The following is a 13,645-nucleotide window of genomic DNA, read 5'->3' as shown; positions in this document are numbered from 1 at the left end:
CGAAACACTTAAGTGTGAAAAACATGCAAAGGAACAGGAAATGAGGAAGGGGGCAAACACTTTTTCACACCACTGTAATACATTGTAGTGTCCCTGAGGTCTTTTGGCAAGTGTTGGTGGAGGACAGGGTTTGCTGTCTGCTGCTTCTCAAAGTCTTGCAGCTCCCTTGTGTAAGGGGTTCTGAACATTCCTGGTCGGTTCAAACTATTGCAGGTGTGACTAAATAGAAAAAACTGTGCCAGTCTTCAAGAGCCAAGGACTTAAAACAGAAGGCTCCTACTTCCCAGTAAATGGTGGTGTGGATGTGTCAGATTGAACATGAAGGGATTAAAGATTTCCTTAAATAGGTGAAGGGGGGAAATGACAGAAGCAAGGTCCAATTTATATAAAAGTTGATATATTTAAAAATACAAACTTACCTCATAATTCTGAAGGCCCAATTCATCAACTGAAAGTTTATCAAAGTGTAGTTAAAAGCACTGAAGGCCAAAGTTAAAAGGGGTCTCCAACCTCTTTAAAAAGACCCTGTAGCACCCATTGAGTTTGAGTTTTTTTTTTTCCTCCTTCTCTCCACTCTTATTCCATTGCTGACTTTAAAAAGAACATTTGGAGGGCCTCAGCCATGACTTTGAACCCAACACTCCTGCTGCTCACTGGATTAAGACTGGTGCAAAATAGAGCTTTCAGTGTGTTTGACCTTGTCCTTGTGTTCCTCTTCCCACCTAAGGTGATATACAACAGTTATTACCAGCTATGTCAAATCATGTCTGGTTATAATGCAAAAGGCTTTACACTTTCAGTCACAGCTGATAAGCCAATACCCAACACTAATACCTAAAATGTTCCCTTTCTGTGGCACTTAATTTGACCAAGGACCCAAGTAAGAGATAATAGCAATGACTACTAACTTGGATGAAAAGAAATTCAAATGTTTTACTAAAACAAATCTTCCTGTGGCCAGTATACATGAGTTTCTTTGATTTCTGGTGTGTATGTGTGGTTTCTGTGGCTCTGAGGCTGCCCGCTGCATATCGCTCTTGAAAAGGGTCAGGAAGGGGAGGGGGTAGGTTGGAGGGACTGGAAGGGTAGAGGACGTGGAAGGGATGAGTCTGGGAGGAAAATTGTAGTAGTGATTAGGACAGAGTGTTGAGATAAAATAGTACTGAATGCTACCAAGTTAACACATGCAATGCAAAAACAATGTTAGAGATAAAGATCAAAGACCAAAGGGGAAAGACAGAATGAGTAAAAAGATCCCAATAAAGTACCACAGACCTCTAGCTGCCTATAAACCACACACAACAAGTGGCAGGGGAGGGGCTCCAAGAAGCTAGGCTGAAGCATTCATTAACAGATCTCAGATGTAACACTTGTGGCCAACTGCCAGGAGTCTGCACTACGATGGCCAGTGTACCTAACAACATGGTCACATACTGTGTGTCAGTCTGTATTTAACATTAAATGTTACGTTTTAGTTATCCCTCTAAGTGCACTGTAAATCATACCTGATGTCTTTTTTTAGGCTTAGCAGGTGTAGATACATTTCTCCGTGTCTGGTGTGAGGCATTTGGCTAGCATACTGTACGCATGAAAACGCACCTGTCACCACCAAATCCTCTAAAATATTCTTTAGGATTAACGTTTTGCTTGGTGGCAAACTTTCATGTTTACTTGCCTGTGGATAAAAAGTCTGCCACCTTTTTCTTTGGGCATGCACTTTCCAAAGAGAATATGTAAGGTGTCCATAACTATTGGTGACAAAGTGACAGCAACTGATTTTCCACTGATGTGTGAAGAGCTGTGTGATGCTGCAGCGCGGCCCTTAGTGCCCCTCCTCAAATAATAGCGCAGGAGCAAAAGAGCTACTCAAGCCAGGTGAGCAGGCCACCTCTCTCCCGCTTTTCTCGCCCTCCACCACCCACACACAGTGGGATGTTTGTGTACATGTAATACTTAACCAGGATATACAATTTTTATATTTTTTGTTCTCTAGTTTCTAGCTATGGAAAAAATGTTCAGGCTACAAATATGATCATAGTGTGAGAAATAATAACAAGCAGGACATATGAATATAACCATGACAACTAGATTTGCTTCTGCTTAAAACCTCCATGGGATTGGTAATGTTCATTTGTAATGTACAGCGCTTTTCACCAATAAAAAAGGCTAGATTTTTTTAAATAAAACGTTCGAGTGTTTTAGTCTCATTTAATCTATTATCTTAATATCGTGTTTTAGCAAGCTTTTATTTAAATTCTTATATTTTCAAGTTAATTTACTCATAATTCAAATATGTAATTTACTTATACTGAAAAACAGCCATGCCAATTGCTTAAATATAGCTCTCAATGAGGAAATGCGTGCTTTGTAATTTGATAGGCTTTTATTTATTTATTTATTATTATTATCATTAACATGGCTGACGACTGATTAAGGAAACTGTCAAAAATGTGCATGCATGTCAATTATACACCATGTTCAATACATTTATTTTGGATTATAAAAACAATACATTATTCTTTTGATCTATACCTGGTTGCTTATCCCATTTGGATCCTATACCTCTGGGTATGAGAGGTGACCCGACACTGTAGGTAAGAGGAGTTTGGGCCTGCTCACCACAATGCTTCAGAGACGGAGATTGAGAGAGTGGGAAAGACAGAAAGAAGAGCGCTGCCTGCACTATTATCTTTGCACCTCTTCAGCGAAAAATGCAGTCCCAGTTGCACAAGCACCATGCCAGCACAGAATGACAGAGGGTACTGTACACCGAATCACTGTGTAATAGGGAGGGAGCGAGAGAGAAATAGAGCTAGAGAGAGAATAGATTTAGATTGTGACAGTAGTAAAACAGAGAGAAAGACAGAGAGAAGCGTTACAAGGACCCTAAAGATAGGAGTAAGAAAGCAGAGCGTGCAAATACAAACCGGGTCATTGCTGCTTAGCTAATAGGGGCCAATTCGCTGCAGGAGAGAAATGTCGAACACCCCAAGTTGTGTACAATAAGATAACTGTCCTGACACAAACACTAACACAAACTCTAAAGCTACATAGACACGCACTCATTCAAAAACAAATTTAGCCATTCACACCATCTTATGTGTACTCTATTGCTAATCTGAGTGAAATAAGCACTGCCCACTTTTTTATTAAAAGAAAAATTTGTCAGATACATCAATTTAAACTGTACCTAATCAGGCTGTTTTAAATCACAATCTGTCCTGCACCATGTGCGTATTCTTGTTTAACAGGGTTTCATTTATGATCACACCCTGCTGAATATTTGAAATCAGTGAATCCATAAATCAGAGTGGTTGAATACGTAAATCCCCAATACAAAAATAACTACTCAGAACAGAATCTTGCAATTACAAAAACACCTTCTGAAGGAGTTTAAAATGACTGAACAGCTAGAATATTTAGAAGACAGCCTTTAATTACAGTGCTTTATCCACTCCATGCTTTCAGAGTCATCTCATCTCATTGTGCTAACATGACCAACAATGACTAATGGGAGACTGCTACAAAATTAAAATGTTTATCTGTAAGCTTTACATACAACAAGATCTAGCATATAAATAATCATTTTAACTGTCACACAGAAAATGGAGTAGGCAGAGGACATGGGAAATGACCCTAAAAGGGTATTAAATGGACATGAGACAAGTGATTCTATAGGTTAGGTGGCAAGTGTGTTCAAAACAAACACTGGATGCATCTACATGGACATAATGAATGGAGTAAAAAGATGTGGTTCTTATTCCTCCCTGGAACAATCATCCACTCTCACAGCTGGTCCAATGGTGCGGGATGATGTGTGTTGCCTTACCGATTCAATGGGCTTATCCAGGGATGCCTGTTCCAGCTCCAACTGGCCCTCTTCATACTGGTCAAAGTGATTCCCACCCTAAGCGACACACATTTAAAAGCTGAATTTAGACATTTATAAATGTAGTCCTGCTTGACTAGTAGAGGAGCTAGTTGACTGACAGAAAACTAATAAGAATCAGTTCCAGACAGTTCTGAGGATTAGCTGCCGTTCGCTGCCTAGTGTAAAAGTAAACAAAATATCTTTTGGTATTTTGTGTATGAGTTGGGCAAAACATGCAATTTGAAGACATCTGGAAAATTGTAAACATTTTTCACAATTTGACATTTTAAATAACAAATGATTAATAAAGAAAACATTCAACAGATTCATATTTAATACATTAAAAAAAAAAAAGAAGAATCATTTGTCACAGCCCTAATTGCTAACAATCACAGAAAGACTGAGAAAGAATTCATCACCAAACCCAAGTTTATACTTTAACACCAGGGGTGGAACGGTACAGAGAAGTCACGGTTCAGTTCATACATCACTGTTTGGTACAATGGAAGGAAACGCAAAACAAAAAAACAGAAGGCTATTTTTACTTTTTTTCTTGTTCATGTTTCAGTGTAAATTCATGCTCCGCAACGTGCAGCCCATACTGTTTCGATTCAATTCAAATAGATAAACCGTTCCGCCCCTATTTAAAACAAGACACTGATTGAGTTTGTTTTCATCTCTGTGTATTCAAAACAATGAGACAGCACTGTGAAAGGAGGCATGTCTACAGTCATTTACTCTGAATGATTGTCAATCACCCAAATCTATAAAGAAGCTATAAATTACCCAGAGCACAGGATATCATGCTCATCCAGAGCAATGCTGGCTTGAATAAGTTCGTGAGACTGGTCGACAAGGGATACAATATATTTTTTGTATTTACTTAATGACACATTCATTAAGTAAATATGGGCATTTTAACAGGAAATATCACTGACGAAAATGATTGCAACATATGCTTTCATGATAGCATTTAAGAATTAAATGAAAGCAAAACAGACATCATATAAATAATGTTTACTGTATAAAAAGAAATATTTATAAAGAATATAGAGTATATTAAAAACAAATATGAAAAGAAATGACCATAAAATGGGCAGCATATGATAAGCTCCAGGCACCAGAGGACAGAAGTACATACAGCAGGTATGCTACAACTGGAAATATATGACTGTATAACCCATTCCATTTACCACTTATTATAATTTAAAAGAGCCTTCATTATGAGGTTTGTATTGTGACTTATTGTAGTAAGCACATAGTTTAGTCGAAGCTATGATTGAAAATGTACTTGATAGAATTAATTTTTCTTTTTCTGGAAAATGTATTGTAGGAGTGACAGCAGTGACGGGCTTGCTACCCCCAACCGAAAGGATTGGGTTTATACAGCAGTTCCTGCTCTGAGACAGATGGCTTCCCCTCTTTAGCAGCAGAGGAGAGACGAAGGTCATGTTTGTGTGTCTGTTTTCTACTGACCTTCATGCACGCAGAAATCTGAAAGATTCCAAAAATAGTCCATGGCTGGTATATAATTTAGTAGATGCTTGCAGCTACTAGCAAACGGATGAGTGGACATCATTATATAATGTAACTACACATAAGTATACTACATATAAAAGAGATGGAACATGCACAAACAGCAGGATATTTATTAGGATTTTCTGCTTTACTACAAGATTAATGTCTACAGTAAAAAGACAATGCTAACATGGGGTGGGCCATACAAGAGGCTTACCCCCACAGTCTCTAGGGGAATTTGGTTCTGCAAAGATAAGCAACTACTCAAACCAGCCCACAATTATGAGGTGATTTTAATGACACTGTCAATCATTAATTCAGATGAAACAGGACCCCTCATCAGCATCAGTGATGCCGAGGATTATGAGAAGGGGAGGTGCAGAGGAAGAGCAAAGGATTTATTTATGAACAAACTGATGGCTCCCCTCAAAATGTCTCCTCGTCAGACCACTTAATGTGCCATCATCAGCACAGCCCCCACCCACCACAATGGCTTCTTATTTTTACTGCTGCTTCCTCATTGCCCTGACTCTGGTACACAAACACCAAAGCACTGCTGCATAGAAATTATCTTTGCCCTGTCCTCACATTACAAGAGTAATTTTCCAATAGTTGAAATGGATGCTCCACATCACCTCACAATAGGAAATGAAGAACCTACTGTCGATCAGTTCTGTGGATGCTCAAATAGCCTAGAGTGTTTCTGCAGCGCTGGATTAGCTGCATGCTAAAGCTCCAACAACAACAACAATGTAAATCAATAGAGCAGACAGAGCTGTTGGGACTGGTTGTGCTATAGATATTAGGTAGACCATCTGTGGGTGTTTCCCGGGCCATGTTTCTTGGCAGCAGGTTTTAGTCCATGGAGTCAGAGAGAAACTTTCTGAGCACATGAATGCCTTCACATTAGAGCTTTCACACAGAGCTTCCCTGTGCTGAGCCAGAGCTGCCATCAACAGACTTATTCAGACCACACAGCAATTCCCTTCTCACGGACAAAAAAAAGCTAAATACTGAGTTCCCACTGAACAGCAACACAGTCGTTTTAGACGATATAAAACTTGCAATTTCACAAGTAAATTATACTTGCTTTAACTTGTAATGGGCTTTATGGCATTTCTGGTGATTCACCAATTTCACCATGTTACAGCAAATAGCTAGTTCCTAAAACAAACAGCTACGGCAATTGTGGCAAAACTTACATGTATTCTTTACAATACCGAGCCAGTGCATAATTTACTCTCCATGTGTAAAAACACTTAATAGTGGTATAAGTGACAGAACAAAATGCTGTCAGAAAAATGTTAATGACACAGGTCTGGGTTGGTGTTCAAATTATTCATCTATACCTTTCCTCTGACCCTGAACATTGCTGTTGATACAACAACTCTCCTCTTCATTCCCAAATCACTAGGAAAAAGCACACAAGGTCACACAGATGAAAAGGTTCTTAAAATGGGCACCAAATAAGTTTGCTGTTTAGTAGTCTGGATCAACGACAGTTAATCTTCTGGATAATTGCCAGGGCCCAGTTTGATCCAGATTTGGAAATCCCATGTTCTGCTCTTCGGAATCACCTGATCCACCTTACTTTTATGTTAGGTTTATTTATTTATTTTAAGGAACATAGGATTGGATCACTGATATTCAAATACCAAATTTCAGGATTACCAAATCCTGTTTAAAATTGAACTAACAGTGTAGCCTACCTACTGGCTTATCAAAGACCAATTGGTAGGCAAAATACTGGTGGCCACAAATAGACATTGTTTGTTTTAACTTTAAGAAACAGAAGCACTGTAATAAAAAGAAAGATTTTACATTAATTGTTTTGTTACAATGGTAAATAGCTAAACAAAAAAAATACTATAAAATAGTCCATAGCTCATTAGATGGGACATGCTTCATATATGCTCCAAATATGAAAAAATGTATATATCATCAGTAAACCTTTATTTTACGATAAATCAATTAAAAAACGTCTGATGTTATCTGGTTCGAAAAATCACAACTGAATCCACCCTTCTGATAGGATCAGGATGATCCTGTTTTTTTTTTTGGACCAAATAGATCCCAAACCAAGTTATGCAGCCCATAGGGCAGGTTTGATCCAGATCAAATGTAAAATTGGATTACGTGATAGGATCCTGTTTGGAATCCCTTTTGAAAAACTGGGACCAAAACATCTGTCGCTGTCAGATTTTCCGCTGGATGTCCCTTGGCTTGCAAAACCCTGTTGGTTTCAGGAAACATCAACAAACTTGGAGCTAAAAAGCTATTCACTGAAAATAGCAAGTTTTGAAAAGAATTTAGATGCGACAAGGCAGGCATGCTTGGTTCTTTCGGGGAATGATTATAAAGATTTACGATGAATAGGTTTACGGCATTTACTACCGACCTGGGACGTTTGGAGTCCAATTCTTGGGGATTGCTTTGGACAAAATACACCTGGCAATACACTGGTGAGAGCTAATAACATTTAACCATGTATCCAGCTTATTTAAATAGCTCAAAACAGTTAACTTCATTAAGTATTTTATGCAAGGTTTTCTTTTGCGGGATGCAAATATTCTGCCAAAACAAGTTCCTTCTAGAGGCCAATTTGCAGATCTACCGCCGCTGCAAACGGAGCTGAGCACCGCCCAAGACAATTTGGACTGGTTTAAAGAAATGTAAACAACGTTTGATGTGGAGTGTTTGTGTGGAGAAGTCAGACCTTCCTCTGCAGTGCTGTAGAGATGGGCCTGGCACGCGAGACTAACTATGTAGTAATTATCGAATTTCATAGAAATTACTTTTTTTTAATATAATACAATGACACTAAAAGATGGTGCCTGAAAGTAATGTTTTGAAAGAGTTAGCTAAATGACCGGTGCATGAACAGACCCCAGGTAATCTCAAAACTCTTGATTGAAGTCCGAGGCTGGTTTTATTGGATAACACAACTCTAAATGACTGCAAAACAATGTACTGGCATTAAGATGGGAGTTTTTTTTTTTTACATTATCTTGCTTCTGAGAAAGCATGTGCAGCAGAATGACACCTGCATACACCATTATTTAAGATGTATATTCACTTGTACTATTAGTTGGTAGATAAGTTGGTGGCTTAAAAATATTTACGGACACAAAGTATGACTGATGCTGGGTAAAGCAGGAATTTGTGAGGAAATAAATGTGATGAATGGCAGGATGTTTATGAAGAGAAAAAATAAGATAAACTACAAATATGGACTAAGCTTATTTTGTCTATCAGTAATGTTGTGTTTGGCTTTTACTGGGTGTGGTCTTAGATCACAGATAGGCAAGTGAAAGGCAAACGTTAATATGTGGTTTGTGAAATTCATCAACTTATCGCTGGCACTATTGTTGTAAATATACAACCTGGAATAATGTCAAAATAATGTGATCACTGTGCCAAAGGGATGGATTTCTTCCTACAATTAATGACAACTTTACGCAGCTGAAGCTAAATAAGAATCCCTCGTTACCATCTCAGTGTGTACAGCCTACTTTGTTTACAGTGAAGAATACATTTAACTCATTATGTAAACAAACAAAATCAAGCTGTGCAAAAATAGGACTGATAACGTTGAAACAGCAATGGCTTTGTGTTAACTAACGTACTCTCATCAGCTAGCTAATTAGTGGCCAAGGACATGATGGTAATGTTGCTACAATCAATCGATAATGAACGTTATGTCTCACAGTTAGCTAGTTAGTAACTAGCTAAGTAGCGAGATATTAGAAGTAGTTGCAGGTAATGTTATTAAATTACTAGCTAAACCAATATATCGCTGGATTTAACTGTTAATTTCAACGTGTTTAACTAGCTGCGGTGGATGTTGTCTGGTTGTCAAAATGATACAGCCATTTCTTGCTAGTAGTGCTCAATGTGCGTACAAGTTAGCTACATGCTAGCTTTGCTATCCATCGTTAGCATATGTCGATAAATAACTAAACCTCCCAAGGTCACTAACAAGCTAGTTGGACTTCAATATTTATTTTGCCGTTGCCCGGTAAAGAGTGTTGCATAGTATGCATAATTTTACAGCTCATAACCCATGCTATGAGCCAAATATAACACGCAGTCAGCCAAATACTGAAACGTAAGGGGAAGTTAAATTCAAAAGAGCCGCAGTGCGCTAGCCACTTGCGTTAGCTTAGCTACCTTGCAGTGCTAGCAAGCAACATATAGAACGAAATGCACGATGCAGTGTGTAATGAATAAAAGCCGCCCGACGCTGTATGTACCGTATGTATGTGCTAAAACACCCGGATATTGTAAAATACATGTACACCGTCCATCGTCTAACATGCATTACCTTGAAATCACGTTCTTCGTTGAACCTAGAAAATCTGTCGGCCATTTTCTGAACAGAGCAGCAGCTTCTCTATCGCTCCGTCTGTGTCCAACTAATGCGCGCTGTGCTGCTGCTGCTGATGTGCACGTCGCAAACGATTCAGCCTCTGTGAATTGACCTTTCACTAACAATTTCCACCAGGATGTTATAATTTAACAAATGGGAATTACTTGAAGCTATGTTGATATTGTAATGCCTGTAGCTAATTTTTATGCCCAGAGTGGCAGTTGTTTTTTGTTAATTTGATTAAGTGCAGATTTGTTTGGAAAATTGCACCAGTAAAGTAGGCTACAAACAATAGCAACTAATGCAGGTCATGCAGTATAATGTACTTCGTTTTAATTTCATGGCCCTGTCTTGTAGAAGATTAAAAATCTAGTTTTAAAACCTTAAATACAAAACCGTTCTTGATATATTGTAGTCAGGGTTGGTCTCTTGTCATATTATGTGTGGTCTTCTGTGTGCAGTGGACTGTAGGCTACTTAACAGATTACACACACAATGCACACTAAATGGAAAATTAGGGGTAGGGTGTTACCCTTAACAAGTTAATCCCACCATGCATGTAAGCATCCTAATCATCAGAAGACAGTAATTTATGATAACTATTTCTGTATGATAAGAATAGCCTCAGAGCATTTCTAGTGTAAATTGGTACATGACATTCCTGAGGACATGTTTGCTTTGTTTAATTGTGCTTTCCTGAGGAATTAGGCTGGGTGACAGGTGGTTTGAAATTTTCTATTTATTTTACACACAATTGCAGATTGACAACTGTTTGTTGTTGATCAGGCAATCCTATCCTAACATGCCTATTTAATACAGGAGTGGATTATACTAGTTGAACTTGTATTAGCTGTGATAACTAAAAGGGTGAATTCCCGGATTTAGATCTACAAATAGACACGTGTTGTTCTACGCAGAACATGGACATTTTACTGGTGAAACATAATTTTGTGCTTTAACTGATTTTCTTGCATAACATGATTGTCTATATGACAAGGTCCAATGTTATCTTTTAAGGTGCAGATGTTTGCCATGAGCAAATGACAGAAATAAATCCAATCATGGCTTGCTTTATTAAAACAACACACTTTGTTTCCTTTGAGAATATTTTGGTCTTTGTTCACAGAAAGATATCCAGGGATTTTATTTGGTATTGAAAAGGGTAGACTACAAGATCATCTAGCAAAGGTAAAAACATGGTTGTTCAGGTTTATTATGTTCATCTTGTGTTTTTTATATGCAAACATGCACTTTTTTTTGAATAAGTCCCTAAACAGTGATGATAACACACATTATTTATATAGCGCTTTAAATAGTGCTCAAAGACACTTTACAGTAAAACCAGTACATATAGCACATTAAAAACACATACGCAATAAAACCAACGCATAAAACAAGCATATTAAAAATAATTAAAAACAATAGAACCAGTAACTATCAGGTGACAAATGTAAGCCTATTGTAAGTGAGCTAATCTGAAGGGGTGTGTTTTGATTAGTGTTTTGAATGTGTCCAGGTCAGATAATTGGTAACACCATTAAAACCGACCATAGGTTTACTAGTCTAAATAGATATGGCTGTTACATTTTATTGCCCTACACTTTAAAATGTTGGTCACATTCAACTTCAGAAGTACAGAATATAAACACCAGCGCAAAGCTTAACATTTAATTGCTTGCAAGAAGTATTATACCTAATCAATTAAATCTTATTACAGTATAATTACCTTAGATTTCACATCAGGCAACCTATAGCCTACTTCTTATTGTGAGAAATAATTTAATCTCTGTCAAAATGCAACTTTAATGCAACAACTTCAGATATGTACAGTTTGGTACCACTAGATGTCACTATTTGGCTAGTTCACAGGTTGCCATGGTAAACCAGTGTGCTGCTCTGAGTGTAAAAATCCCACAAACACATTACACATTACTGTCAGAGATTTTTGTTGATCCTTTTTTCAATGTTTTAAATCAGAGTATTCTTCCTACTCTCTTCAGTTGAAACACTCTGGTGGTAAATTCACTGTGAATGGGTGTAACTGTCAATGTTGGGGATAAAGCCATTTACTGCTAACATATGGAATGGATTTATTAAAGATAAAATAGACATGCATGCAATATTTGACACCACATATATAAGAATGATTATTTGCTATGATAATTTGCTTTATTTAGTAGGCTGATGTGCAACTTTCCTCAAGGTAACACATTTCTCACACATTTGTTTAAATGTTTATCTAATTTCTTCAGGCCTTTAAAAATCTCTCTAATAAAAAACTGAAAACTCAAGATTGGTATTTGGTTAACCTGGTTACAACCTGTAGAAAAATACACACTGCAATCAGGGTCCACAAGTAGACATTGTTTCAAGGGTTAATAAGCACGTTTGGTCTTAATGTTTTCCACCTTTACAAGAATAGACTTTTTACAAGAATATACTGAACTTTGGGATGTGCTACACAATCTTGTACAATCTTATGTGTAACAAACAATCATAGAAAATAATCATCCATACCAGCCATCAACCTTAATAAATCTGTAACCTATTAGTGTTTAACTAACCAAAGCCTGCAGTCGTTTGTGGGCAAACAGTGAAGTTTGCTAAATAGTAATGCAATGAATGGCACTTGTGGCCTACATGTCAAGGGTTGCCTGAACAAACATCTCATTATGTCAACACTCTACTCTCCTCGATATACGACGACATTGTTATCGGTCTCATGTATCTTAATCTCGTAGAGGAGGTTGGATGGGAGCACCTTCACCATGTTGTCCCAGATATAAACAGCCACGTTCTCAGTTGTGCTGACAACACTGGCAAAGTATGGGACGTCCTTATCCAGGTTTTTATGGTCCAGTGGAACCATGATGACTTCCTCAATGCACCTCTTCAGGTCTGTCAAGTTCATGACCATACCAGTGAGCGAATCAATCTTTCCACGCACCGTTACCTCCACTTTGTAGTTGTGTCCATGACCATTGGGGTTGTTGCATTTTCCGTAAACTCGTTTATTCTCCTCATCACTCAAGTGAATGCTGTGGAGTCGGTGACAGGCGCTGAAGCTCTGGGCCCGCGTGATGTGTCCGATACGCTCCGCTGCGCCGTTGCTCCCATATAGTCCAGCCATGGTCAGTAGCCTATGGCCTACTGAGAGAGGGACAGTGAACACTCTGCTGGGAGCCCGGAAAGAGCGGAATAAAATTGTCAGGCCACTTATAATGTTAGATAGCCTGTAGACTGTAGGCTATATAGATGGAGGACGCGTCTCCTCTCCACTTTCTCCCACTGTACAAAATTGAAACCAAAATATCCCGTGTACAGGCGATGTTGTGTAGTGCTTTGGGAGCCAGAGTCTGCGCAGTACGCCTGAAGCTGCACGTTATCCAAATCCCGCCCATAAACCCGTCCGACCAATCGCCAGTTAATTACAGATGTCAATCATGACGTTTCTCCAAGTTGTATAGCGTCAAATAACCAATGTTTTACTAAATTGAAAACTTGAACAATAGGCCTACATTAGCGTGATGAGGAATACCTAAAATGACAGAAAACCTCGTCGTGAAACAATAGTTTAGCCCTGGCCTACTTGATTCTAATTCCTTACTCCTTTCTTTATCTTTGGAACGTTAAGACAGCCTGCAGTGAACGTGTTGCCTGACGATAGAAAACCGACGAACTTCCGACAAATTTGGGATTTGGTCAGCCCCTCTGTTATAACCATAGACCGTTAATATAGATATACAGTCAATGGTTATAACCAAAGACCGTAATAGCCTACATATGGTTAGTTGGCTAAAGTCTATGGTTCAAACTTGTTCTGACTGTCTATGTTAGAACTGAGAAGGCTCTTCTGGCTCATGTATTCCTTCTGCATTAGGCTCAGA

General features: G+C 38.3%; 2 protein-coding genes across 8 annotated transcripts in view; both read right to left on the bottom strand.

Annotated features, from left to right (window-relative positions):
• The window catches only part of gpatch8 (G patch domain containing 8), a 29,589-nt gene extending 19,743 nt beyond the window's left edge, over positions 1-9,846 (bottom strand). For 3 of the 7 annotated variants that reach the window (XM_034894916.1, XM_034894911.1, XM_034894913.1), the window contains exon 1: positions 3,830-3,907. Coding sequence is in view for 1 of the 7 variants with exons in the window: in XM_034894909.1 (XP_034750800.1) it covers positions 3,830-3,907; positions 9,714-9,758 (123 nt within the window). In the remaining 6 variants the exon portion in view is untranslated. Of the gene's footprint in view, positions 1-2,927; positions 2,964-3,829; positions 3,908-9,713 lie in introns of those variants that run through there. The other 4 variants (XM_034894912.1, XM_034894910.1, XM_034894909.1 and 1 more) reach the window with 3 other exon arrangements.
• A 1,694-nt stretch (positions 9,847-11,540) lies between these two features.
• pts (6-pyruvoyltetrahydropterin synthase) lies at positions 11,541-13,123 on the bottom strand. Its single transcript, XM_034894919.1, has one exon. It carries the CDS (start codon positions 12,886-12,888, stop codon positions 12,442-12,444), a length of 447 nt encoding a protein of 148 aa, XP_034750810.1. The 5' UTR covers positions 12,889-13,123; the 3' UTR covers positions 11,541-12,441.
• Positions 13,124-13,645: the final 522 nt, after the last annotated feature.

This window comes from Etheostoma cragini, chromosome 15 (genome assembly GCF_013103735.1).
Source record: "Etheostoma cragini isolate CJK2018 chromosome 15, CSU_Ecrag_1.0, whole genome shotgun sequence".
NCBI lineage: Eukaryota > Metazoa > Chordata > Actinopteri > Perciformes > Percidae > Etheostoma > Etheostoma cragini.
The sequence above is the reverse complement of the archived record's forward strand: the minus strand, read 5'-3'. Positions and strand labels throughout refer to the sequence as shown.

What these genes read in the sequence shown, in the direction of transcription:
- pts (XM_034894919.1), bottom strand. Translation starts at nt 12,888, where the DNA reads ATGGCTGGACTATATGGGAGCAACGGCGCAGCGGAGCGTATCGGACAC.